This window comes from Haliaeetus albicilla, chromosome 23 (genome assembly GCF_947461875.1).
Source record: "Haliaeetus albicilla chromosome 23, bHalAlb1.1, whole genome shotgun sequence".
Classification (NCBI taxonomy): domain Eukaryota; kingdom Metazoa; phylum Chordata; class Aves; order Accipitriformes; family Accipitridae; genus Haliaeetus; species Haliaeetus albicilla.
In genome coordinates, this window is record NC_091505.1 from 939737 (window position 1) to 965207 (window position 25471).

General features: G+C 54.1%; 4 protein-coding genes across 5 annotated transcripts; all 4 read left to right on the plus strand.

Moving 5' to 3' along the window:
• The first annotated feature begins 9 nt into the window (after positions 1-9).
• Positions 10-4381, plus strand: MARS2 (methionyl-tRNA synthetase 2, mitochondrial). The gene is made up of 2 exons (XM_009920948.2): positions 10-565; positions 3134-4381. Exons 1-2 carry the CDS (start codon positions 125-127, stop codon positions 4310-4312), a joined length of 1620 nt encoding a protein of 539 aa, XP_009919250.2. The 5' UTR covers positions 10-124; the 3' UTR covers positions 4313-4381.
• Positions 4382-6676: 2295 nt separating this feature from the next.
• Positions 6677-10904, plus strand: RAB33A (RAB33A, member RAS oncogene family). The gene is made up of 2 exons (XM_069810779.1): positions 6677-7004; positions 10389-10904. Exons 1-2 carry the CDS (start codon positions 6777-6779, stop codon positions 10842-10844), a joined length of 684 nt encoding a protein of 227 aa, XP_069666880.1. The 5' UTR covers positions 6677-6776; the 3' UTR covers positions 10845-10904.
• A 90-nt stretch (positions 10905-10994) lies between these two features.
• On the plus strand, positions 10995-14698 carry RBMX2 (RNA binding motif protein X-linked 2). The gene is made up of 6 exons (XM_069810775.1): positions 10995-11060; positions 11191-11306; positions 11402-11453; positions 11532-11661; positions 11821-12001; positions 13767-14698. The coding sequence occupies exons 1-6, from the start codon at positions 11056-11058 to the stop codon at positions 14201-14203; spliced, it is 921 nt and encodes a 306-aa protein (XP_069666876.1). The 5' UTR covers positions 10995-11055; the 3' UTR covers positions 14204-14698.
• Positions 14699-15164: 466 nt separating this feature from the next.
• On the plus strand, positions 15165-23630 carry SLC25A14 (solute carrier family 25 member 14). 2 transcript variants are annotated; one of them, XM_069810776.1, is made up of 9 exons: positions 15165-15315; positions 15389-15536; positions 15959-16053; positions 17424-17509; positions 18295-18390; positions 20538-20662; positions 21760-21895; positions 22293-22373; positions 23160-23630. In XM_069810776.1, exons 1-9 carry the CDS (start codon positions 15252-15254, stop codon positions 23199-23201), a joined length of 873 nt encoding a protein of 290 aa, XP_069666877.1. In that variant the 5' UTR covers positions 15165-15251; the 3' UTR covers positions 23202-23630. The 2 variants fall into 2 exon arrangements, 1 of the variants encoding a protein (XP_069666877.1); XR_011329428.1 differs by lacking the exons at positions 22293-22373; positions 23160-23630 and adding an exon at positions 21229-21434.
• Positions 23631-25471: the final 1841 nt, after the last annotated feature.

Consider the following 25471-nt stretch of genomic DNA (forward strand, 5'->3'; position numbering starts at 1 on the left):
GGCGCTGGCCCGGGCCGCCTCTCCACGGGTGAGCGTGGGCCCGCCGCGGCCCCGCGCCTGACACGCACCCTCCGGCTCATCCCCGGGGCTGACCCGCCTCCCCCGGGGGCTGTCCCCGTTCCCCATGTCCCCAGGCTCGTCCCGAGGCCCCCGTGTCCCCGCGGGGGTCGGGGGGGAGGCCGGTCCCCGCGCCCCCTCCCCACGTCCCGCCGGTCTCTCTGCCGTTTCAGGGACCGACGAGCACGGGCTGAAGATCCAGCAGGCCGCGGCCGCGGCGGGGATGTCACCCCCGGAGCTCTGCCAGCGGGTTTCGGGCCTCTTCCGCCAGGCCTTGACCCAGGCTGCCATCTCCTTCACTGACTTCACCCGCACCAGCGAGCCCCGCCATCAGCGAGCCGTGGTTCATTTTTGGGGTGCCCTCCGGGATGGCGGGTCACTCTACAAAGGGTCTTACGAGGGCTGGTACTGCACTCCCGAGGAGTGCTTCCTGCCCGAGAGCCAGCTCGCCGAGCACAGGGACGCCCAGGGACGCCCGTGCAAGGTGTCGTTGGAGAGCGGCCATCAGGTAACAGTGCCAGCCCGGTCAAGGGTGGCCACTCCTGCAGAAGCACTTCACTTTCATCTGTGGCTCCGGTCTGGCCGAATTTGGGGGTGTTTAATGCTTCCCGTAGCCTTTTGTAATTCATGTCAGCTGAGTCTCGCCTGTGTTTCATAGGACGTCTCTTCTGTGTTTGTAGTGGTGTGTGGCTACGCAAGGGAGAGTGGCCAAAATCCCAACCAGCAGATGCAAATTTCAGCCATGTGCCATGGGAAGGATTCAGCTGCTGCTGGGTTCTGCAGGCTGCTGGCCTGGAAACAGTGTTTTAAAGCGGTGATGAAAGAAGTTTGCTGCGCGGAAGGATAAAGGTGTTTATAACTGAGGTGTTCATTGGGTGTCCGGAGTTTCAGACCTATTTTGTGAGGCAATTCAGTTTGGCCTCTGGATGCTTTTCATCAATCTTGTTACATGGATTTTGGCCCTACGTAGAACGCCGTGACGTCATCTGCCTGTGGTCTAGTCTGATAACTGAATCGCAGTGCAACCGGGAGTGTGGTACCTGACCGAGAGTCTCTCTGCCACTGTGTTTTCTGTAAGGTGTCAGGAGTTACATGATTTAATCCAGCAGTTGCAGATAATCGTGCTTCAGAGCTGAGCAGAGGTTATGTTCTTGTGATATTTGTACGAGGCTGGGGCGTAGGAGTGTTGGTTCACACGGAAAGGGGTATGTTAGTAAATAATATCTCATGATAAGGCACCTAATGTAGCTGGGGAAAAGATAAGTTTCCAGGCAAAGAAATCATTCTTTATATCTGAAGTAGAGTCAGCAGGCTTCAAAGTCAAATATACCCTGAGAACAATTACTTGCCTTAGCTGCGTATAAAACCGTCCAAGAGAAACAGTAGTGTGCGTGGTGCAGAGATTATCTTGCAAGGTGGTGGAAAGAGATGGTAGGTGTTTGTCTCCAACCAGAAAGAGACAGTTGGGTAGTTTGTTGGTTGAGGGTTTTGTGAAGGAAAAGGGGGAGTTTACAACATGCCATAAAACCTGTACTTCTGGTGAGCCTCTGATTTTTGGTATCCAATAGAGCCTGGGGGTAAAAATGTATAGCTCATCTTTGAATGATGCTCTTCAGGTCTTCCTTGAACGCTGAGAGATCAGAGTCTGTTCTGTAGGAAATGATCCTCCTTCATCACTCTGTTCCTGTGCTTTTGTGTCATTTAATGTGCAGAGAAGCTGGAGAGGAGCCACCAGAGGCTCCCAGTGTGGTCTCGGTATGGAGCACAGGCCTACAGGAGGTAGAGGGAACTGGGCCAGTTTAGTTTGGCAAACAGGATGCGAAGGGACAAGCTAACAGCAGCCTACACCTACTTGCAGGGCAGTTACAAAGAGCACAAAGCCATATGCTTCTCAGGCATGCCGGGTGCTAGACCAAGGGGTAATGATGCCACAAGCTGTGCTGCGGCATCAGGCTGGGCATTAGGATAAGCTCTTTCCCCAGGAGGGTGGTGCAATCCTGGGGCAGGTCCCCAGCGAGGTGGGGGAGCCCCATGCTTGGGGTGTTCCAGCCTTGGCCGGGTAAAGCTCTAGTCACCCTTGGCTGGTGCCAGCTCTGCACAAATATTTTTGTGTAACTGGTTTATGATTTGTGTAGGGAAGAATATTTCTTTTGGGGTGACCTTATAATCAAGTAAGCAAAGGTAGTATTTGCTACTGGCTGCTACTGAAATTAGATAAATTCAACTACATCATAAAGAAGTTAGGGTATGTCAGCTTGAGGTGTGGTAGGCTCTTTACTGCTTGTATTGAGAGTGAGGCACTTTCTGGCTCAGTCAGAGGTCATCACGTTCAGTGCTAGAAACTGAAACTCTCCTGCATGATGCCAAAGCCTATAATTTCTTATCTTAGAGCCTTATTTAGTTGTAAAAGAATTCTTGACCTAGCCATAGATCTCTTGAGTGCCTTTACACAGCTCACTCATAGTGTATCTACCCACAAAGTTTTCATTGATTTAGCTAAATGTGTCATTTAAATGTGTGGGAGAAGTGCTGTCAGTACTTTAACATGATCATAGACTAAGAAAGTTAGCAACTAAGATGCACTAATGCTTAAACTGGGGAAAAAGAGGAACATAGCACCTAGGAGAAAAGCAAAGGCACACACCAGGATTGTTATTAAGGCAGTAATTAACAACCTCATTGTGTCTTTTCATAATTTTCTTCTATTATTGCAAAACTACGTTTTTAAGAAAGTGTATTCTCATCTCCCTAATTATTGCCTGATGACACATCAATCTGGCAGGTAGAAAGGTATTCCTTCCCTGGGGGCACGAACATCTTTAAAAGCAGAGTGTTGAGCCATCCCAAGTGCCTAAGTCCTTACGTGTTGCCCTGGGGAACCCAGGGAGGTGGTGTCTTAGGAGAGGAGATTCCCACCACTCATAGAAAAGATACCAGGGGCTTCACACTCGGTGGGGAGCACACCCAAAGGCAGAGGGAGTGTGTGACAAGCTCCACGCTGAGAATGCTGTGTGCAGATTGTAAAACTGTTTGCAGAGCGTTTGGGCTGTAAGTCTTTTCTCTCCTGCTTTCTCAGGTGCACTGGACCAAAGAGGAGAATTACATGTTCAGGCTCTCGGCGTTCCGGGATCCGTTGCAGAAGTGGCTCCGGGACAACCCACGTGCCATTTCCCCTGACCCTTTCTACCATTGCGTGCTCCGCTGGCTGGAAGAGGACTTGCCAGACTTGTCCGTCTCTCGTGAGAGAAGTCGGCTGCCGTGGGGTATCCCTGTCCCCTGTGACTCAACACAAACTATTTATGTATGGGTAGATGCCTTGGTGAACTATCTGAGCGTGGTGGGCTACCCTGAGACACACGGTGAGTGGTGGCCTGCTGCGCACCATGTTGTGGGCAAGGACATCCTCAAGTTTCATGCTGTCTACTGGCCAGCTCTGCTGATGGCAGCAGGGCTGGCCCCCCCCGAGCGAATCTTTGTGCACTCCCACTGGACTGTCCATGGGCAGAAGATGTCCAAAAGCCTGGGCAATGTGATTGACCCCTTTACTTGTATTGGACAGTACACGTTAGATGGATTTCGGTACTTCCTGCTAAGGCAGGGTGTACCTGAGCGGGATTGTGACTATTATGATGAGAAGGTTGTTAAGCTAGTGAATTCAGAACTGGCAGATGCGCTTGGGGGGCTTCTGAATCGGTCGACAGCCCTCAGCATTAACCCCAGCAACACTTACCCTTGTTTCTCAGAGTCTTGTTTTCCAAAGGCCTTGGATTACAGGGGGACAAAAGGCATGGGTAGGGCTTCTGCTGAAGACTATGAGTTTGTGGCATCTGTGGCTTCTCTGCCTCTGCAGGTGGCTAGTTACTTTGAAGGTTTCCAGATCTACAAGGCTTTAGAGTGCATTGCCCTGTGCGTAAGGCAGACCAACGGTTTCTTCCAGAGACACAGGCCTTGGAAACTTGACCGAAAGGACCCTGCAGAGCAGCTCTGGCTTGACACCATCATCCACATTACGCTGGAATGCCTGCGTGTCTATGGGACTCTCCTGCAGCCCGTGATCCCACACACTGCAGACAAGTTGCTTTCCAGGCTGGCTGTTGAGCCAGAAGAGAGAGGTCTCTCAAGTTTGACATTTCTGCCACGCTACCATGGGAAGCCATGTCCCTTTGAAGGGAGACAGCTTGGGCCTGACACTGGCATCTTATTTCACAGACTAGAGAAGTCAAGACAGCATCAGATAGAAACAAAGAAGCTCTAGTCTCTGATAAAGAGCTTCTGTAAATAAAAGCCTCCGGGAACTCCCGGAAAATGTCGTCTTTGTTAAAAACATGTTCCCCCTGTCTCTTGGTGGTGGTATAAAGTGGAGGAGTGGAAAACCGGACTGAGCAGGGCTATCCTGTCCTGCCTAGGTGGCTGGCATAGGTCTCTGCCCAATGGAAGCAGACACACTCAGGCAGATTGGTTGCGTGAGCGGGGCCAAGAGCTAGGAAAGCTTCTTGGGTAACACCCTTGAAGGAACACCTAATCAGCTAAGTTGGTAACAGAATGAACTGAAGATAGAGCCTAGGGTTTGAATGTTGCTGCTTTTTTTCCCCTGATGTATTTTATGGGACATAAAAAGCAGCTGAGGCAAATATTTATCCCCTTACAATAGGGAACTCTTCCTATACAGTCTTGGGGCTCCACTAGAGAGCCCTCTTGCCTGTGTCTCATATCTTTACTTCCTGGCCCCTTTAACCTTTTCTTTTCTGATGTGAGGACTGGGTCAGGTGCTCTGCTGAGGACATTTTAAAGATGAATGTGGCAGCTGATCTGCTCAGGAATCTTTTCCAGAGACATCAACTCCCCAATTTGCTCGCTCCAGGAACCCCTCCTCAGGCTAGCATTCAGGCTCACTCTCCAAGAGGATCGAACTACCCCTGAGGAAAGAAAGGGTCTTTCCTGGGGCCTTCTCGGTGTTGTCTCTGCTCACACAGGGAGAGGGCTGAGAAGCAGTTCTGCAGCTAAGTGTCCTCGTCTCGACTTTGCTGCGCAGGTTTTTGGCCAGGCCAGAAGTAGCTGGGGGTAGTCAGAAATGGTTTCCTGGTAACATCTCTGGGATGTAAGTCCAAGTGGGTCTGTTGGGTCCATCAGCTGAGCTTCCTTTATGGGCCAAAACCTCAGTTCAGCTGATGTCTATGTGAGCCTTAATGGGGAGGATCCCTTCTGTGTCACTGCTCTTTATAAAGCAGGCAGTCCAGTGAGACAGGATGGTTCAGTGGTCAAATGGGTGGTCTCGCTCAGCTGCATAGACCTGCAGACATCCTTCCAAAGTTGAAAAGGAGGGATGTATTTCAGCCCCAGTCTCAACTTTATGAGGACTTTCTGCCTGCTGCGTTTATTGCACCTTCTTCGTTTTATGTCAGTGCTGCTGGAAGCAGGCAGCTGAGCGCTGATACCCTGGGGCAGTTGTGACCACTTGGGGACCTCTGGTAAATCCTTCCCAGCCTTTGGCTCCTCCAGTTCCCACTAACTGCCTGCACTGCAGGAGTCTTCTTGTATCGGGGGCCAATCTTAGGAGGCCTTTTGGAGCTGCCTGGGCTGCATTTCCAGCCCCCTTGGAGCACTGTGGGTCTCTGCGGTCACAGGAGAGGGAAGGGCAGACCACAACGCTTGTCCCTCCTATTGTCCTCGTGGTTCTCCATGATGCCCTCCCTGTGCTGCAGCATGCTGTCCAGCGTATTTCAGGTTACCCGTGAGAAGAAAGCAAGGCCCCCTCAGCCCCCTCCTGTGGCGGTAATCCTCTTCACCTGGGCAGTTTTACCTGGTACCCCTTGCTCCTGCCATCCCTGCGTGCACGCTTCGGCTGCTGCCCTCCATGCCGTCGCGCTGTGAGTGCTGGCTCCTGGTGCAGGCAGAGGTGCCTGCTGCCCCGCTCCACACACGAAGGATGGGGGCAAGAGAGGCCCCATCCCGTTCCCCATCATCTCTGATGCTGACAGCGGCCGGTGGGAGTGCCATCGCAGCCCTAGGAAGCCAGGGAGAAGGGCCAGAGGCCCGACTCGTCTCTAGCAGGAGCTGCCGCGTGTCCCCCTGCCAGCACCGGTGTGGGCACCTCCATCCACGCCGGAGCATCCGTGTGCTGCCTGCGTGGGGCTCTTCTGTAGACCTCAAACCCGAGGGTGGCAGCCCCTGTGGCCGTGGCTACAGGCTTTTTCTGGCATCGCTGGCCGTGGTGAGAGTGAGCGAGTGCCTTGGCATCTCTCGGCTTTTGAAGCGTGTGGGGGCTTCTGTCCCCCAGTTCCTGGTCCTGCCCCCACCCTCTTCCCACCACTGGCCTTGGACTGGTCTCCCTCCCTCCCAGAAGGTGACCTGTGTCGCTGCCTGCTGCCCTGCCGGTCCCCCAGCCTGCCCGGGAAGGCAGCCGGTGGGGTTCCCGGGTTGCCGAGGCAGTTTGTCCCCGCCTCTGTCGCTTGAGCCCGGCGCCGGTCGCCCTCACCCGCAGAGGGGACGCCGGCCGGGTCCCCGAGCCCAGGCGAGTCCCCGCAGCCTCGGGCCTGGCAGGGACGGCAGGCGGCTCGGTGCCGGTACCGGTGCGTGGGGCGGGGCCGTGGGGTGCGTGGGGCGGGGCCGTGCGGTGCCGGTACGCGGGGCGGGGCCGTGCCGTGCCGTAGCCGGTGCGTGGGGCGGCGCGGCCCCATGAGACGGTGAGGCGGCGGCGGCGGCGGCGGCGGCGGCGCGGGATGGCGGCGGGCGGCGGCGGCGGCGGGCGGCCGCCGGGCCCCGACTCCTTGCTGGAGCCCTACGTGCAGACCCGCATCTTTAAGATCATCGTGATCGGAGACTCTAACGTGGGCAAGACGTGCCTGACCTTCCGCTTCTGCGGGGGCACCTTCCCCGACAAGACCGAGGCCACCATCGGCGTGGACTTTCGCGAGAAGACGGTGGAGATCGAAGGGGAGCGCATCAAGGTGGGCCGCGGCGGCACCGGCACCGAGCCCGGGGCTGGCCGGCAGCGGCCCGGGCGGCAAAGGCGGCCCGGGCGGCAAAGGCGGCCCGTCCCTGCCCCAACCCCTGCCCCGGGTCCTTGCCCCGCAAAGGCCCCTCGGGGGCTTTTCTGTTCTCGGTCCGACTCGAGGGAGGGGAAGAGGGGGAGGTTTCTCATCCCCGTGTTGCAGAGATGCTTTCTGAAGCCGTCGCTGCGCTGCGTTGTCGCTATTTATGCGGTTTGCTCGAGGCTGCAGGCGGTCTGAAACCGTAGCTTGGGCTGAAACGCTGCTGTCCTGCTCTCCCGACACCCAGTGTAACCGGGTCCTCGAAGGGTCAGGGTGGCCCTCGGCTTCAGCACCTGGACCAAAAGAGAGGCGAAGCTGCGGGGAGCTGGGGGAAGGAGCTGTATGCAGAAACCAATGTGTTTTCGGGGGAGCAGATGGTTGTAGGCTGGCAGTGGCTGCGCTGGAAGGCCAGGAGCTTGCACGAGCTGGTTGCAGTGGGCTTGGCAGCTGTGAGAGTAATGCTGAAGACTGCTGTCAGCGAGCACTGGGAGGGTGCAATTTCAGCAGAACTAGAATAGGACAGATTTGCTGTACGAAGGCCAGGGTGACACCTGGAAGAAATGCATCAGCCCAAACCTGAAGAGCTCTGGCTGATGTGCCGGAGCAGATCTGTAGATCTACAGCAACTGGTAGGAGACAGCCTGGGGAGCACAGCTTGCAGCTGAGCTTGGCCTGCCCGGTTAGGTGGATGAGCACCGACAGCCGTCTGTGTGTAAGACTGACTGCTGGAAGAAGCAAATCTTGCTATTTTGCTGACAGATGGGTGATCAAAAGTTGAGGGACTAATCACAATGAAATCAGAGCTACTATCATTGGGTAAGAACTTTAGCCGTCCTTTTAATGTCCATAAACATTTTTATCTGTCCTTTAAGAGGAGAGGTGCTCATTTTTCCCCCCACCTTCCCCAGCTCTATCCAACACCACATAGCTGTGCTGTTGTAAGCTGTAGTGCAGGCTGGCATGAAGCCTGTCTTACTGCCACCAGTCAGAAAACATTGCCAGGCTTTCTACCTTTGGATATTATTTGTGCTCCAGCAGGCAGGAGTGGGAGGCAGTGCAGCAAATTGGCCCTTTCCTGGGACCATGCATCCACGAGGGGAGGTGAGAGAACTACCTTCCCTCTTCTGCTCTGCCCAGATGGGAGAGACTGGCAGGGAAATGCATGAGCAGCAGCTCTTCTTTGCCAGCATTTTTCCACTCTGAAAGACTCTGGGGTGGGCACTGTCTCAGTGGGGTACAGGGTGATTTGGATTAACCCCAGACACTTGTTCGGAAATTGCCAGTTCCAGGCTTCAAGACATTACCTACAACGGCCAGGAGAACTCAGAGAGTCACAGTCTAACAGCAAAGTGTGGGTTGGAAGGGACCGCTGGAGGTCATCTGCTCCAGCTCCCCTGCTGAAGCCAGGCAACCCAGAGCCGATTGCCCAGGACCACGGCCAGATGGCTTTTGAGTATCTCTAAGGATGGAGGCTCCACAACCACTCTGGGCAACCTGTGCCAGTGCTCAGGCTCCCTCACGGTGAAAGGTGTTTTCTGATGTTCAGAGGGAACCTCCTGTGTTTCAGTGTGTGCCCACTGCCTCTGCTCTTGGCGCTGGACACCAGTGAAAAGAGCTGGGCTCTGTCCTCTTTGTAGTCTCCCTTCAGGTATCTATACACATTGGTAAGATTCCCCCCTGAGCCTTCTCTTCTCCAGGCTAAACAGTCCCGGCTCTCTCAGACTTTCCTCGTAGGAGAAACACTCCAGTCCCTTCAACATCTTTGTGGCCCTTTGCTGGACTCTCAGTCCATGCCTCTCCTCTGCTGGGGAGCCCAGAACTGAACACAGCACTCCAGCACTGAATAAAGGGGATGAATCACCTCCTTCAGCCTGCTGGCAATACTTTGTTTAATGCAGCCCAGAATACCATTCACTGCCTTTGCTGCAAGGGCACACTGTTGGCTCATGTCAGCCTGGTGTCCCTCAGGACCCTAAGTCCTGTTCTGTACAGCTGCTTTCCAGCTGAGTGGTCCCCAGCAGGTACTGGTGCCTGGAGTTGTTCCTCCCCAGGGGCAGGAATTGGCACTTCTCTTTGTTGAACTTCATGAAGTTCCTGTTAGTGCATTTCTCCAGCCTGTTGAGGTCCCTCTGGATGGCAGTACAACCATCTCACATCCTAGCCATGCTCCTCCCAGTTTGGTGTCATCTGCACACTTGCTGAGGGTGCTGAGGGCAATCTGGATGATGATGCAGGTCATTAATGAAGATGTTGAACAGGGCTGGGCCCAGTATTGACTCCTGGGGTACACTGCTAGTTACCAGTGTTCAACTAGACTTTGTGTCACTGATCACCACCTTCTAGGCCCAGATGTTCAGCCAGCTTCCAATCCATCTCACTGCTCAACCAGCCCACGAGCTTGTTGGCTTCTGTCACTTGGGCCAGGAAGTTGTCATCAGTGCCGTCCAGGAACCTCCTGGATTGCTCGTGCCCTGCTGCGTTTCCTTCCAGCAGCTACTGGGGTGGTTGAATTCCTCTGTGAGACCAGGGCCTGCCAACATGAGGCTGCTCCTATCTGTCTCTAGAGCACCTCAGCCTGCTAGTCAGGTGGCCTATAGCAGACACCCCTTACAATGTCGCCTGTGCCGGTCTGCTTTTTAATCCTCACCCACAAGCTCTTGGTTGGCTCCTCACCCATCCCCACGCAGAGTTCCATGCCCTCCTGCTGCTCTGTCACACAAAGGGTGGCTCCCCCTCCTCATTTTCTCCTTGCCCTGACTCCTCTGTACCTACCACCATGTAATTGTTGGGGTTCTCTTTTATGGCATAGGATTAGGTAGACAAATGTCCTGATCTGGTGCAAGAATGTCTGTGAAATGAGAAGTGCTTTGTGTGCTTTGTTTCTGTGGTGGGGATGGTGGTCAAGGTGGCATCGGGAAAAGGTTGAGAAAGAGGGAGCAGTGCTCCCTGAATGAAAGTGCTGATGTGATCTCTCTTATTAGATGAGCTGGGCTTGCCTGGTTGAATTACACAAGCATGTGCGCTGTTGTATACAGCCTTGGGCACTGTCAGTGTAGGCCCAAAAGCTTGTGTAACTCATCCATCAATCCTGGTTCGTCTAATAAGAGGTTGCCTCTCCCTGCGAGGCTCGCCTGGCCTGCCTCCTGCCTCAGGGCTGTCAAAGATGGACCCATGGGAAGCCCTTCTGCATCTTCCTGCAGGGAGTTCAACGAGCCGGCTGCGCCTGAAGCAGCAGGCCTTGGCTCGGGGCAGACGCTTGGCGCTCCTATAGTCTTCTTTCTTGTCTGCTTTGCTTCCCAGGTGCAAGTGTGGGACACGGCTGGCCAGGAGAGGTTTCGGAAGAGCATGGTAGAGCATTACTACCGCAACGTGCATGCCGTCGTCTTTGTTTACGACGTCACGAAGATGACCTCCTTCACCAACCTCAAGACATGGATCGAGGAGTGCAACGGGCACGCAGTGCCCCCCCTCGTCCCCAGGGTGCTCGTGGGGAACAAGTGTGACTTGAAAGACCTGATCCAAGTGCCATCCAGCATGGCTCTGAAGTTCGCCGACGCTCACAACATGCTTTTGTTTGAGACCTCGGCCAAGGACCCTAAGGAGAGCCAGAACGTGGACGCCATTTTCATGTGCCTGGCCTGCCGGCTGAAGGCGCAGCGGTCGCTTCTCTGCCGGGACCTGGAGGGGCGGCCGGGCCAGGCTCGCAGGCTGGAGCCAACACACGATGCCAGCGGTAAAAACTCCTGCCCGTGCTGAGCACGGCTCCCGCCGCCATCTGTCACGGTCACCCCAATAAAGTCTCTGCGGCTCCAGTCAGCTCTGGGTGTTGCTTTGCGCGGCTCGGCTCGGTCCGGCTCCGCTCGGCTCGGTCCGGCTCGGTCCGCCCCGGCTCGGCTCGGCTCGGGCGGGGGGCGGCGCGCATGCGCGGCGCCGGCAAGGCGCATGCGCAGTGTGCGGCGGCGCCACCATGAAGTAGGTCGGCGGGGCGCGGAGGGAGGGAGGGGAGGTCTGGGCCCGGGCCCGGGCCCGGGCCCGGGCCCGGTCCCGGTCCCGGTCCCGGTCCCGGTGCTGGTGCTGGTGCTGACGGTGCCCTCGCCCTCAGCCCCCTGACGAAGGTGAAGCTGATCAACGAGCTGAACGCGCGGGAGGCGGAGCTGGGCGTGCAGGAGGCGGTCTCGTGGCACGCGGAGTACAAGGACAGCGCCTGGATCTTCGTCGGTATGGGCCGGGGACCGGGGAGGGGTGGTGGGCCTGGGCCCGGCGGGGCCTGCGCGGTACCGGTGCCCCCTTCCGTCCTCTCCCTCTCCCCACAGGCGGGCTGCACTACGAGCTGACGGAGGGGGATGTCATCTGCGTGTTCTCGCAGTAAGTGCCGCAGCCCTCCCCGCCCCGTGCCCCCGCCGTGCCCCTGCCGCTGCCTGGGGTGCTGAGAGTGTGTTGCAGGTACGGGGAGGTCGTCAATATTAACCTGGTGCGGGACAAGAAGACCGGCAAGTCAAAAGGCTTTTGCTTTCTGTGCTATGAGGACCAGAGGAGCACCATTCTCGCTGTTGATAACTTCAATGGGATCAAGGTGAGTGAAGGAGCCTGGGATGCCGTCCTGCCTGCCTGCCGTGGCTCCCGAGGTGCTGCTTCACATCAAACGGGAGCCCTGACAGCATGGGTCACTGGCGACCCGCAGCGCGTGGGGAGCTGGTCTGTACCCTTGCCAACAGCATGATTCCTCTCGTAGATCAAAGGAAGGACGATTCGAGTGGACCACGTGGCCAACTATCGGCCCCCCAAAGACTCCGATGACTTAGATGAGGTGACAAAAGCCCTCCATGCAAAGGGTTGTGGAGTTAAAACGCCACCTCATACGTCATCCGATTCCCTGTCGGAAGATGATGATGTGCCCGTAAAAAAGCAAAAAGGTGAGGTGTGTTCCTGCCAGTCTTGACCCCAGGTGGGAGTCTCTGCACAGAGATCTCAGCCTTGCAAGGGCCCTTTCCTTGAGGGAACACCAAGGATGGGTGTGCTCCTGAAAAGAGCCACAGCCCTGATGTCCAGGCTTTGCGTTGTGATCCCCTGAGGGGTATCAGAGTGCCTGTATTTAGCCCTTATCTGTGAGTGTCCTCCCCCTGCCTCTGAAGAGCTGTATCTTGCAAACAATAACAGCACTTTTCCTGGAAAAAAGCCTGCCAGGCTGCAGGGTTACTGCATGGGGGAGCAGTGCTGTGGGGGAAAGGGAGAGGGAAGGCTTAGGAAAAGCACCGCTTAATCTTAAAATCTAGGTGCTGCTACTGTAGGACTGGAGTGCTGTAGATGTATGGAATGACCACTGTGTAGCCTATGCAAGATAACTGGATTGAATAGAACGTAAAACCAGCAGATGTAGGTGAGATTCTGTGGCTGGAAACTGAAGCCAAAGATAGTAGGGGGGGAGTTGGACTAGGTGACCTTTAAAGGTCCCTTCCAACTCCAACTATTCTATGATTCTATGAAAGTAGACCTAAAAATGCAGTGTAAGTTAAACCATCTGAGTGCTTGTATACCTCCTGTTCTCAGTGGTTGCAGCAGGACTTGTTGCTCTATCCCTTTCAGAAGAAAAGGGAAAGGTGTAAAGTACATCCAAATTGAACTTGAACGAACGTGCCTCATAAAGGACCAGCCTGTGCAACTATACTGATGGATTTTTTTAAGCAGCCATTAGGGTTTTTTCCATCTGTGCGGCAGAGATCTTGAAAAGTTATGCTTGTCAGAGCCAGCGGAGTGCTAGAAGCAGTGACTTGCAGTAGGAGCTGCTTACTGTGGCTTGCCAACCACTTCCAGGCGGCATCCACCCGTGCTGGGTTGTAGCTCCCAGGACAAGCCAGTTAGGTGCGGTGACGGTGGGGTGGAGGTGTCTGTTGTTCTGAAATTGGCTTGGAGCTCACGGCATGGCGTGCAGAGGATCCTTCTCTCCCACAGCCGGGCTTTGCCGGTGGCAGAGGGGTGTTAGCAGCAGGTGTTTGGGGCCATCTTGTAGCTACAGCTGAGCCCTTCTGCTGTCGGGGTTTGAGACCTGTCTTTGCTGTGCTGCTGCCCCCCCATCAAGAGAGGAGCTCAGCACTGTGTTGCATGGAGGAGGACACAGGATGGATGGGGCCTTAGCATGGGGCGGAGGGGCATGTCGGTCAGGCGAGAGTCCTAGTTTGAGAGAAGGCTTGGAGGAAAGAAAATAGGCAACAAAACTAAGGGTGGGGATAAGATGTTGCTCCAGAGTGTCGAGGAGATGCACAAAAGTGAGAGGGGCAAAGGACAGCGAAGAGGGAAAAGAATCGTTGGGTGGGGAGAAGAGAATTTCCACAGAGCAGATCACGATGTTCTTATTGCATGGATGTTACTGGGGAAGGAGAATGAAAGGAAGGTGCTTGATACCCCAAGCTGTGTTGAAGTGCCTGAAGGCAGCCTTGCTGGGAGGAACTTGATGTGGCGAGTGTTAAAGAAGGAAGCAGGATGGCTCAGGCTGGAGGAGAAAAGTGTCAGGGTTGAAAGTGGAATAGGATCTCTCTGAGGGGGGAAACAGGCTGTGAAGCTTGGGTGGAGGGGGACAGAGCCTAAAATGGGAGGAGATTGGAAAGGTGGTAGGCAGAGCCTGGGGAGCTGAGGTGATGCTTGCAGGACCGTCCATCCCAAAAGGTGAACCTTTTATTTCAGAAAAGGAGAAAAGTAGACAGGAGCGGCAAAAGCAGAGCTCGCAGGCTGTGAAGAGGGTGGCAGCTGCAGAGGAGGCACACCCCAGGATCAAGATTAAGAAGGAGAAGGAGGACCCGGCCTACGACCGCTACGCCAGCGGGAGCCAGCAGCCCTGGAAGGGCTCCGAGGGGAAGCCTGTGAGCAGGACGCAGCGAGACGAGGAAGAGCGGAGGCACCAGAGGCCTTTGGAGAGAAGAGGGGAAAAGAGCTGCCAGGACCAGAGGGGACAAAGCGGTTTGTGGGAAGAGAGGGAGAAGAGAGAGGAGGTTGGCAGGAAGGGTGACGGGCACAGCAGCCGGCGAGAAGAGTGTCCCGAGGGAGGCAGATCCCGGGAGCGCTGGGAGCCCCATCCCAGGCACAGGGAGCGGGGCTCTGTGAGAGGCTCCAGCCGCTGCTGAGCCCTGGGGCCAGCGCTTGGGAGGACCAAAAGCCTGCCCAAAAACCTGCTCTGAGCCTCCTCGGGGCAGAGCTGGGGGGCACCGCGGCTGGACTGTTCACCTCCAACAGCTTCCACTTGGTTTCCCATTACATCCTCAGATGGGGCTCTCCTTGCTGCCCGTGCTGCTGACTGGGACGCAAGGGGTTTTTTGCCTCCTTCAGCCCTTTTTGCGGCGTTGGACTTGTGCTGCCGCGTGAAGATGGTCGCTGGGAGCGGCAGGATGCTCTCCTTCCCAAAATTGCCCAGCTCCGTCAGTCCTGGCAGAGGGTTTCCCCACTCTTGGGCCGCAGGGAGAGAGCGGTGGGTGTTTTGTTGGCTCCACGCGCTGGCTTTGGGCCCTGAGCCCACCCAGCGCTTCTCCGGGCTGCTGGGCTGGATCCCCAGACCCACGCTGCTGCCTGGGGGCCACTTACTGTTGAAACACCTCTGAATAAAAGTTACCTGTGAACCAGAAGGCAGCCCTTGGAGTAGCGTTCCTCTTTCCCGGTGACCGGCGAAGGCGTGTGTTTTTCTGATTTGACCCGAAAATTGAGAGTGAGGGATAAGGGGTGGGGGGGTGGGGGGCTGGATGGGGTGTTTTTTGGCCGGATCTCCTTGCTAGGAGAAATAACGGATCCTGTCGGGGGGTTATTACGGTTTGGGATAGTTGTCCAGCTCCGGGAGCAGGGGCATTTTTGCCCCGGCCCCGAGCAGCCGGGACTGGGCCCTGGAGGCTGAAAATGGGGCTGCGGGGGGGGGGCTGTGTGTGTGTGCTCTGTGCCGGTGTCCGTCCGTCCGGGCCCGGTGTCTGTCCGCTGTCCCCAGGGGCCGGGCACAACGACCGTCCCGCTGCGGGGCTGGCGGCGATCGGCGCCCGGTTGCGGCGGGTTACCGGGTTGAGGTGGTTCCGGCGGGGCGGGGCCGATAGGGGGCGCTCGTCACCGCCCTGCGTTTCCGGTTCCGGGTAGTTGCGCGGCGGCGAGGCAGGTGTCCGGCCCGGTCCGCCGCCGGCCCCGTTCCGCCATGCCATGTCCGCGCTGAACTGGAAACCCTTCGTGTACGGCGGGCTCGCCTCCATCGTGGCCGAGTTCGGTGAGGCGGAGGGAGGGAGGGAAGAAGGGGCGGAGCGGGGCCGGCGGGGCGCTGACGGCCGCTCTCCCCGCAGGCACCTTCCCCGTGGACCTCACCAAGACGCGCCTGCAGGTGCAGGGCCAGAGCGCCGATGCCCGGTTCCGCGAGGTCCGGTACCGCGGCATGTTCCACGCCCTCTTCCGTATCTGCCGTGAGGAGGGCGGCCGCGCTCTCTACTCGGGGTAAGCACCGGGAGGGACCGACACCCTCCCCCCCTCCCTCCGCCACTGCCCGCCGACCCGCTCCACCGACCCCCCCCCCCGGGACCCCAGCAGGCCCCCGAGCCGAGCAGGGTGCTGGGGCAGCGGTGCTGCTCTGCAGCCTTGGAGACTCCCGGTTTTCCCGAGGTGGGGAGCGAGGAGTTGCGTGGGTGCCGACCTCCCGCGCTGGAGGGTGCGTGGAGGCGATTCCCAGGTGCTTCTCGGGCGGCCGGCGTTGTTATCGTGGGCGCCTGATAAGAACTGCGCTTCTCGGCAGCGTCTGAGCCGCGGCAGGAGCTGGCCCGGGCTCTGCCCCTTGGAGTTTGGGGGCTGCTGGGGAGTGACTGGGAGGACGACCACTGCGCTGGCGGGGCTCAACGGGTTTTTTTGTTCCCCCCGCTCAGGATCGCCCCTGCGCTGCTGAGACAGGCATCTTACGGCACCATAAAGATTGGCATTTACCAGAGTTTGAAGCGGCTGTTTGTAGATCGCATGGAAGGTCAGCGTCAGTAAACGTGTCAGTACAGGCACCTCTCATCTCGCCAGAGGTGCGGTGCAAAATCTCGTGCTCTCTGTGCTGTGCGGTTTTGCTCCTTCCTTTCTCTGTCCTTCCCGGCTATAGATTCCCACAGAAATGGAGTTCTTGTTACTTTGCGCTGGGGTTTTGTTTGTACAGTAACAGCAAGGATGGGTTTCAACACAGATGTGACTCTCGCTGTGCCTGGCACTGCCCACAGTCCCTAGCCAGACACCTCCCTCTAGCCAGGCCTTTCCTTTCCCCAGCCTTTATCTCTGTCCGACTTAGAGATGGGATACTGCGAATGTTTTTGACCTCTGCGCTCTGGTAATGAGGGCCTCTGCAGCTCCTGCCTAGAGAGCAGAGCAGCAGAAGTCTGGTACGTGTTCGCTGAAGGAGCACCAAGATCTGCATGAGCAGTTTTAAACCCTGGTGTGATATGAGTGAATATCGTAATGCCAGTGCTAGCTGGGAAAGTGAGATGGGCAGTGCGGGCTGGTCAGCAGGCCAGCAAGAGGACCGGGAAGCGCAGCGCGCTAGAGCTTCTTTCCAGGGGCTGCTCTGTTCTCCAGTAACACCTCTCCCTGCGCGTGGTTCTATGCGAGTACACTGGGCTGCACGTCTCTCCTCGCTTGCTGTTTGCAGCATTTCCAGTTGTGAGTACCGTTGTCTGAATGTTTGTCTCCCTACAGGCCTGGGGCAGCCAGTGGCCTGGTCTCCTCTGGGAAGTGCTGTGGTCAGTACCAGCAAAGGGCTGTGCCTTTTCCCAACATAACCATTACCCTAATACTGGGCCTGGAAGTCTTGGATTATTCCATCCGCCCCCTCGGAACTAATTGCATCTAACTTTCTCTGCCTGGGTTGCCTATTCTCTGTTTTCTCAAGGTGGCTGCCTATTCTGAGTGCGGCCAGCTGGGGCTCCAGATCGAAACAAATTGGTATCAGGTTGCCTTGAGAAGTGTTGCGTTGTCCCTCTCTGTCTCCCTCTGTCTCGGCTTGCCTCCATCAAGAGAAGTGCATCACTGGACACTGAAATCTCAGATAATTGTTCAAAATTTTCATGTATCACAGTCTTTTCCTTGTCTGATCAGCTAGACTCATCAGTATGACCCGCTTCTCTCTGAGAGCGTGTTTGCTGAGTGTTTCAGCTGCTGCTTTCTGTCTCTGGCAGGTGTGGGGACAGATCTGCCATGAGCTGATGGTAGCTGGCCAGCCTCTGTGCTCGTGCAACTTCATCATGTGATTTGCAAAATGAGCTTCCCTGCTCTTCCCAGAGCTTCTCGCTTGTTCAGTACAATCTCTGCACTTTCTCTTTTGATCTTTAGGATCTGACTTTCTCTTCTTGATTGCAGATGAAACGTTGCTAATCAATGTAATCTGCGGAGTGGTTTCAGGAGTGATCTCCTCTGCAATTGCCAATCCGACAGATGTGCTGAAGGTAAGAAGTGTGCGTGGCCAGAGAGAGCTCCTGGCTGGCTGTGGTTTGACATGTAGAAGCTGCTGCTTTCCAGTGAAGATGCATCTCTCCCAGCTGCAGTGAGGTGCTCTCTGAGCCACTGCTGGCATCGGTTCTGCTAATCCAGGTTTTTAATGAATGGGAACAGAAGCCCGGAGCAATAAACAGATTTTTTTTTTTTTTTTTTTAAAAGTGCAGCTCTTAAAGATCATGAAATCTGTTATGGCAAGGGGTGGAGGCTGTGTTATCTTAAGTGGTTGAGTGGGGTGGTAGCCAGCTATTTAACAGACCTTTTCGGCTCCTTTCCCTTTGGTCACTGTGCTGTCCTTTGCTGATGGTGCCACAAAGTCCTGCCTGTTACGTGGAGTGACCAGAGTCCAGTGGGGACTGACTGGTCCCCTCCATTCCCTGCTGTGGGGCTACTGGGGTCAAGGTAGCTCTGCTCTGAGCAAAGAGAGCCTGGGGAACTTTCCCATGCTTCTCCCTGTGTAGATCAACCTTTCTTGGACTGCTTTCAGAGTGGGAAGGCCTTCCCCACCACTTCTCTGTCTCGTCTGAGTTGCACTGTGCTTCCACCCTGTTGCTGTCCCTGCTCCTTGCCTGTCGTCCTCATTTCCTGCGTGGTTTGCAGGGAGAGGGCACATGGATAGCAGTGTCTGCTCCAAGTTGCTTTGTTGTCCTTTCTACCAGGAGGTCCACTGAGCTGGTATCTCTGCCCTCCTGGGCAGGCGCTGATGTCATCCTGCTGACTCTTGCGTTTCTTTCAGATTCGAATGCAGGCTCAAGGCAGTTTATTCCAGGGTGGCATGATTGGCAGCTTCATCGACATCTACCAGCAGGAGGGTACCAGAGGCCTCTGGAGGGTAAGCACCAGCTGTTGGAACTCCCCTGACTAGCAGCAGAGCTAACAGCTTCCTCAACTCATTTGCTACACCCAGGCACAGCCCTTGAAGAGAACTGTGAACCAAGGGTAGTAGCAAAGTTCTGGTTCTAGTTACCGGACAAACAGAAGCATGTCTGTGGTGGAGATTGGGTCTGTGCTATGGCAGCATCAGCGCTGGGCCAGGCAGACCTGGCTTCCAGGACTGAAGCTGGTGTGCATAAAGCTACAGATACATGAGTGTCCCTTGCACAGACGAGCATTTGGGGTTGGATCCTCTCCAGGGTCTGCCTTAGGAAGGATGCGCAGCCTGATGTATCTTGGAGTCAGTGGGAAGTAACCCTGCATGCAGTGAGCAGGGCAATTTACCTGCCTCTGGATATGAGCAGCTCAGCACCTCCTCATGTGGAGGAAGAGAAATTCTTCCAAGTAACCTGAGAGGCATTAATGACATACGGTAACTTTCTCAAGTTCCAAAGGGATAAATCTGCCCTGTGTCCCCGCCTACCCAGTCTTAGACCCCTTGAAACTTGCCCTCTGAGCATGCAAAGAGTAGGAGAGAGTGGTGGCATTTGGGGAAGCTGGTGATGTAAGGCTCTTGGCCTTGAAGACAGATGAGAGTTACCAGTGCTCAAGCCCTACTGCTTGGATTTTAGCAGTGGTTCTTTGGCTTTTGTTAGAGAACCTCACTTTGTCCTCCATTACGAGTCTTCCATACGCTCAGTTATCCAGCAGTCTGCCATGTCACGAAGTCAGGTATGGTAACTACAGAATCCCAATGCTTTTTTCCAGGCAACAGTCCGATTTCTCACTGTGATGGTCACTGAAGCCTTTTACAGAAAGATAGCTGTTGCAGTGTCCTGTGTGGGAAGGGGAGGAGGAGTCAATCAGCTGCTAGTGTTGACACAATATTTACTTTGAGATTATTTCTGCTCTCTGGACAAAGACACACAAGAGGGGAAGAGAGACTAGAAAAGAAATTAAGCCCTCTGTGTTGCTGATGTGTGCTGCAGAGAGAGATCAGTCTCGAGGTGGATTCCAGTGATCAAGCTAGTCTTGCTGCTCTCTGGTCTGGGACAACCACTGTCTCCTCCCTCCAGTCTTCCCTCACATTGAGGCAAAGATGTTTGTGCTCACCAGTCTCACCAGTTCTGGCATTCATCTTGTGGAGATTTGAGCTGACTGTGCCAGGACTGGATTAGGCAGGAACCCAAGAGGAGACTGTCAGGCACTGCATTAGCGCAGCAGGGTGGGGACAGCAGGAGCCATAAACCTGAAAAGTACTTCTACTTCTCAGAGTTGCTTTGCTTTTGTGTGGTAAGAAAGCTGGATGTCCTGATGGTCTGGCTCATAATGTGGCCACACTGAAGAGTCGCTCCCAGTCCCGGTGATTAGGGGGCTCTCTCATGACACCATGGGTCTCCCTGAATTACTTGGATGGTGTTACAGTTCCTGTGAAATGGCCCAACTCCGCATTGCTGCCAAGTTCTCCTTGTTCTGCAAGCCAATAGAAATTTGCATGTATTTTTATCTGGTTCCTGATGAGGGGTTTGCTGGGATATTTCTCAGACAGAAGGTAGCTGGTTCCTCTTACCTAAGCTCATAGTTTTTCCAGTAATTATCTTGCTGGTTCCCAGATCAATGTTCTGTCAGCAGCAACTCTTGTAATACATGAAAATCTCCAAAGTCAAAAACCTTAACAAAGCAGAGTCTCACTGCTGTTATGTAGCAAGGAGGACCTGGAGCCCCACCTGGCTCCTTAAGCAGCTGCTTTTCTTGTGGTGCAGAATCTTTTCTGGTATTGAAATTGGTGGGTACTGTTCAGTGAGGGAAGATGAGTGGATTATAGCCCAATTCCTGTGCTCTAGTGGCTGGGAGGAGGGAAGCAGCGTGTGGGTAATCTAGCTGGAGTAACGCTGCCAGGGTGGAGGAATCCTCCTTAGCTTTGGCGTAAAGCTGGGAGATGGTGAGATAGTCTGCTTGAAGATACACAACTGCAAGATATGGCAAGGAAGATACAAGGTAGATTGTCAGCAAAAGACCCCTGAGAGGAAGCTGGGGGGAGATGTTATACTAGCTGCAGTCCCCAGACAGCAGTTTGCACTTGTGACTGATGTTTGTGCTCTGCAGGGTGTTGTGCCAACAGCTCAGAGAGCCGCCATTGTGGTTGGGGTGGAACTGCCAGTCTACGACATCACCAAGAAGCACTTAATTCTGTCAGGCCTGATGGGTGACACCATCTTTGCCCACTTTGTGTGAGTATTTGCTGCAGCTGCTGCACTCTCCAGGCTTGGCAGGGGCGTGTGAAGCAGAGGAGTAAGGTGGGATGTGGGGTGAGACCTCTTTATAGAGCAAGTGCTCTGGAGCTGCAGAGAACAGGCTTGGTACTCCTGAGGGATCTGCTATGTCGACTGGAGCAGCTCAGAATGATCACGTATACCCAGAGAGACCTCCCTGGAGAAGGAGCCTGGCAGAAATCCTTTGGTGATGTGAAATGTCAGCTTGATTTCAGCTCGCTGATGACCAGAAATGCTGTTGCTCCATGTCTGTGCCCGTGTATGAACAAGGCAGGACTTCAGTTGTGTGACTACCTGTATCAATCAGTTGAAAGAGCTGCTCCAGTCCTAGGTCCTCATCTGTACAGGCATTGTCAGCTTGCAGCCATTGCTGTAAGAGCTTTGTGAGATGAACAGAGACTTGCAAAGCTGACAAGACCCTGAGCAATCTGACCAAGTTTTGAAGTCAGCCTGCTCTGAGCAGGGGGTGGGTTAGAGACCTCCCGAAGTCTTTTTTCACCTACATTTTCCTATTCTTCTGGCAGACACTTTAGCTGGAGGCGCTGCAGTGCTTCTGTTGGGTTTGCCTGCTGGGGGCTGAAGGTGACAAGCACTAGACCATACGTGGAGGGAGGAGACTAGCAGCTGCATGCTCCCTCTTGCTGCCTTTGGTCTTCCTCCCTCCTTCCCTGCCCCGAAGAAATGTTTGCTCTGGTGAGAAGGATGTGCGCTTCCAAGAGGCTGCCTTCAGGTCTGTGTCACCTTGACAGCACCCAGAGACCCTTGCTGGACTGCAGGCTGCCCCTGTGGAGACCCAGCAGTGGGCTCTGACGAGGGTCTTGATTAGACAAAGCTGAACATTTCCCTTCCCCTAGCTCTCTGGGGTCCTGAGGTGGTATGGTTCCTGCCTCTGCCTGTTTGCTGGGTGGGAACAGGTAGTGCAGCTAATGTTTATGGCTAAATGCCTTTCATAAAATCCAGTGAATGATATTCTCTTGTGCTTATGTCAAGGCCTGTCTGAGCCAGAATGGCCGTGTTCAGAGCTGTTCCTCTCTCCTGTTTTGGTGTGTGTATAGTTCCAGCTTTACATGTGGGCTGGCTGGGGCCATTGCCTCCAACCCTGTGGATGTGGTGCGGACACGGATGATGAACCAGCGGGCAATAGTGGGCAGCACGGAGCTCTATAAGGGCACTCTGGATGGCCTTGTGAAGGTAAGGAGGTTAGAGAGGTGGGCAAATCCCTGTCTTTAGGAGGCTGGCCAGAGTCCAGCACTGCACGCCACTGATATGAGCAGTTAAATTTTACAGCAACAGGATGTGCTTGTCAGTGAGTGTTTCAGACAAACCAGAGAAGGGCCTAGAGTCACTTTCCTGAGGTCAGCGTCAGCTTGAGCACACTCCCAACCTCCTGGGACAAAGCTTTGTCAGTGATGCAGTTCGATTAGGTTTATGTACTGTAAGTGACACTTCACACAACTTAACTGCATCTCCACTGGCCTGTCCACTTACTGCAGCAGCTGTAAAGGTCCATTATATCACACATGTTACTAAGGAGATGGGCATGGGCCTGGTGTGTCTCATAATTGATCTGTCTCTTCTCTCCTCCCAGACATGGAAGAGCGAGGGCTTCTTTGCACTCTATAAAGGTTTCTGGCCCAATTGGCTTCGGCTCGGTCCCTGGAACATCATCGTATCCTTCAGTGTGCTGCTGGGAGGTCATGGGTATGGACAGGCAGGGGAGAACCAAGCTGTAAAGGGAAGCGCAGAGCAGACACCTTGGTGGGACACCTCTTTGTCTTCCCTGTGGCAGCCCAAAGCTGACTCCCTGTCCTACTTGGACAGACATAAAGCTGTGATGTGGCTGCTGCTGGTTTAAGTGCCAAAAAATGCCACTGGCTGTGACTGCTGCTTCTAACAGCTCTGTAGGTGGCCAGTGCAGGGGCTTCCAGTGCAGCAGCACGGGTGGTTTCCTGTAGAGTGAGTGCTCTCAAGTGCTTGGTGTGAGACTTTCCCTTTGGCCTGAGGTCCTAGAGGTGCTGCGGTTTCTGGATCGGCTCCTGTTTTGTGAGGGAAGCCTGGGGAATGTTCTGCTGCTCTGTGACGGGTGCTGACCTGCTCTGCAGAACCAGTGCTGCTGTGTTGCTGGGCTAGAACCCTCTTGCCCTCTGAAATTGTGTGCATAACTTATTTTAAAGGAGTCCCATTCTGGGGTTGGAGCCACCTCCCTTTCTCAATGGTCTAGGCAAGCCTGGGCCACTTTGCTTCTGGGTCAATCTCTTCCCTCTCCTGGTAGCTCTTGTCCCACAGCTCTCTCTTCTGCCTGTGCAGATCTGTTTATGCTGCCTGGAAGAGGGTCTTCAGCTGTACTGTGCTGTTGCTGTACCTGCCTTGCCTTGCCAGGCATGGCCCCATCCTGCCGGGAGGCCAGGTGCAGCTGCCTTATGTATTTGGCCCAATTCCTTGACGTTCCCTTCAGTTTTTTATCACATACGAGCAGTTGAAGCGACTTCCATTCTGACAGCTGGCTTCATTTCATGAGAGTCATCTTCAAGACTTGCAGCAGAGAGCTTTGCTGCAGCCTTCCTCTTCGTTTCGCCATCTCCATGTTTTGATGTTTTGGTACATGTGGGTGTGGGCTTTCCTCCTCCCCCAAATGCATGGTCCCTGGAGCATGATCTGGCTGAAGTGTAACTGGGAGGCTGATGGCAGGTGCTGCATGTTTTTTCACACGGAGGCAAGTATTAATGGTGTATAAGTGTCTGGGCCTGAAGCAATATCTTCTGTGAAGATCTGTGCATTCCAGTGGCCTTTTGGTGCAGCTGTGGTTTGTTGTTTGGCTTGTGTGCATTATTCTGCCATGCCTGCGGGGTGAGGCTGGAGGCTGCGAAGGGGTGCTGTCATGTTTTCTTGCAGAACTGTAACCTCATTAAATTATTTATTGACTGGATGGCTTGAGTTTGTGTTTGTGCAGATTTACTGAAGGTATATTCCAGAGCAGATGGTGCAGATGGTGTGTCTGCCCGCAGAGAGAACAGAAGCTATTTTTTCAGCACACTATACATATCTTTTTTTCCCCAGACTTATATATAGATATAAAACAATCTTTAGGATTCATTACAATAGAAATGTTTCTAAAACAAAGTTTAATTGTTAGTGTCAGAGAATTATGGTGTTGCATAGCTCAGTTTTGCAAAACCTCAGTCTCTTCACCTTATTGCTTGTATTATTTTTGCTTATATAATTTTTAAAGCAAGGTAATGTGATTTAAAGCTGAACTTAGATGTCTCACTACTTTAAAATGGTGGCTCTAACATTGCTAGTGCTAACCAGAACATCAAGCAAGATATTTTGGTCATACTCTTCTGTTGTTTTTTTTTTTTTTTTTTCCTTTAATGTTTATGGCTACAAAAGCAAACAACTCTTACGTTCCTACTCCCTTTCCTCTTTGTGGGGTGACTTTAGTTTGAATGAAGGTCCCTTGTGACACCCTGTCTGGGAGCACCGTAAGTTGAAATTCTTTCTCTGTGCAAATTGCACAAGGGACGTTCAGCCAAATCCAACCCAGACCAATGAGAGAGAATTGTTTGCTGTGGTTTTGCAAAGGCATAGCTGCCTTGTACCAGCTGCGTACATAAGGAAGGTGACTCCAATAAGCTCTTGGACTTAAATCATGCCTTGAACAGAGGTATTACTGCAGGGCCACAGCTCAGTAGGCTGGGAGGATCGTTTTCAGAGTTAAACTACACTTACAAGCTACCAGAAACGGGGAGCGGTGGATTGAAAGTGGACAAGGTTGGTATGCCTCACCTGGCTTTACTCTTGAAGAGGATTTCTGAATACTACAAAGTAAATAAATACTTATGTAGTCTATGAATACAAGTCTATTTGAGAGATGCATTTTAACTGCAGTTCATTACATTCTTTTGGTTTTCTTCAGTGTTTCTGTAACTTTAGTTCTGGAGCCATTTCTTCTGTGCAGCTCCATGGAATGTTGCTGCTGCTGTTGATTTTTGGACTGATCCTCTTACAGTTCTTTGGTATTTGCAGTTGCTGTCCTGCCCCTGTTCTTCAGGCTGCTACAAGGAGCTCCTCAGCAATGCCAGAAGAGTGTCCCCATGGCCACTTTGCTGTTTGCGTTTCTCAGCTGTAAGGTGCTGGCGAGAGGCTCTTCTTCCTCCCATTGGATCAGCTCGCCTGGATGGCTTTGGAGATACTCCTTCTAGTTTGCCTGTCCCCAGCCCCTGGAGGTGTCCTTTATCTGAGCTCTGATTGCACTGACTGTCGTAAATGTGCGACATGTCACTCTGCCTCACTTTGTCAATAGTAACTGCAGGTAAACGTACGGCGGTGGCGATCTCTGCGAACGTGACGGTGAGGTGGTGGCTGGTTGTGAGCACGCCTCAGCACCATGCCAGGTGTTTCCTGAAGGTGGTCATAAAGTCCTTCGTCCCTAAAGTATCTTGCCTTTGCAGCCAACAGGGAGGAAAAGCTGAGTTGCTTCAGGTTTCTCAGTTGGTAGATTAGTATTTTGCTAGATGTTTTGAAAACAAAAATCCCAACCCATAAATGGCATTGTAACCACTTGTGCAAGGGGGTAGTGCTGCTGGAGACCTGGCATTTTCTAAGGTTCATTGCCTCAGGATGTCCTTCCTAGAAGCACTCCCTAAACATCGGGTTGTCTTATGTGCTCAAGCTTATGTGTTTCTCTTTCTAACCTTTTCTGTGGCACGCCAAGTAACATGTGAGAGCGTAGCTGAGCAGTCTGTGTACCTACTTATGTCAAGCACA

Bases quoted from the DNA above. Each gene is read 5' to 3' on its own strand.
- MARS2 (XM_009920948.2), top strand. From the start codon at position 125: ATGTCCCCAGGCTCGTCCCGAGGCCCCCGTGTCCCCGCGGGGGTCGGG. The intron at 566-3,133 runs GTAACAGTGCCA...CTGCTTTCTCAG, and splicing joins CGTTGGAGAGCGGCCATCAG to GTGCACTGGACCAAAGAGGA.
- RAB33A (XM_069810779.1), top strand. From the start codon at position 6,777: ATGGCGGCGGGCGGCGGCGGCGGCGGGCGGCCGCCGGGCCCCGACTCC. The intron at 7,005-10,388 runs GTGGGCCGCGGC...TTTGCTTCCCAG, and splicing joins TCGAAGGGGAGCGCATCAAG to GTGCAAGTGTGGGACACGGC.
- RBMX2 (XM_069810775.1), top strand. The intron at 11,307-11,401 runs GTATGGGCCGGG...CTCTCCCCACAG, and splicing joins CAGCGCCTGGATCTTCGTCG to GCGGGCTGCACTACGAGCTG. The intron at 12,002-13,766 runs GTGAGGTGTGTT...CTTTTATTTCAG, and splicing joins GCCCGTAAAAAAGCAAAAAG to AAAAGGAGAAAAGTAGACAG.
- SLC25A14 (XM_069810776.1), top strand. From the start codon at position 15,252: ATGTCCGCGCTGAACTGGAAACCCTTCGTGTACGGCGGGCTCGCCTCC. The intron at 15,537-15,958 runs GTAAGCACCGGG...CCCCCCGCTCAG, and splicing joins GGCCGCGCTCTCTACTCGGG to GATCGCCCCTGCGCTGCTGA. The intron at 22,374-23,159 runs GTATCCTTCAGT...CGTTCCCTTCAG, and splicing joins TCGGTCCCTGGAACATCATC to TTTTTTATCACATACGAGCA.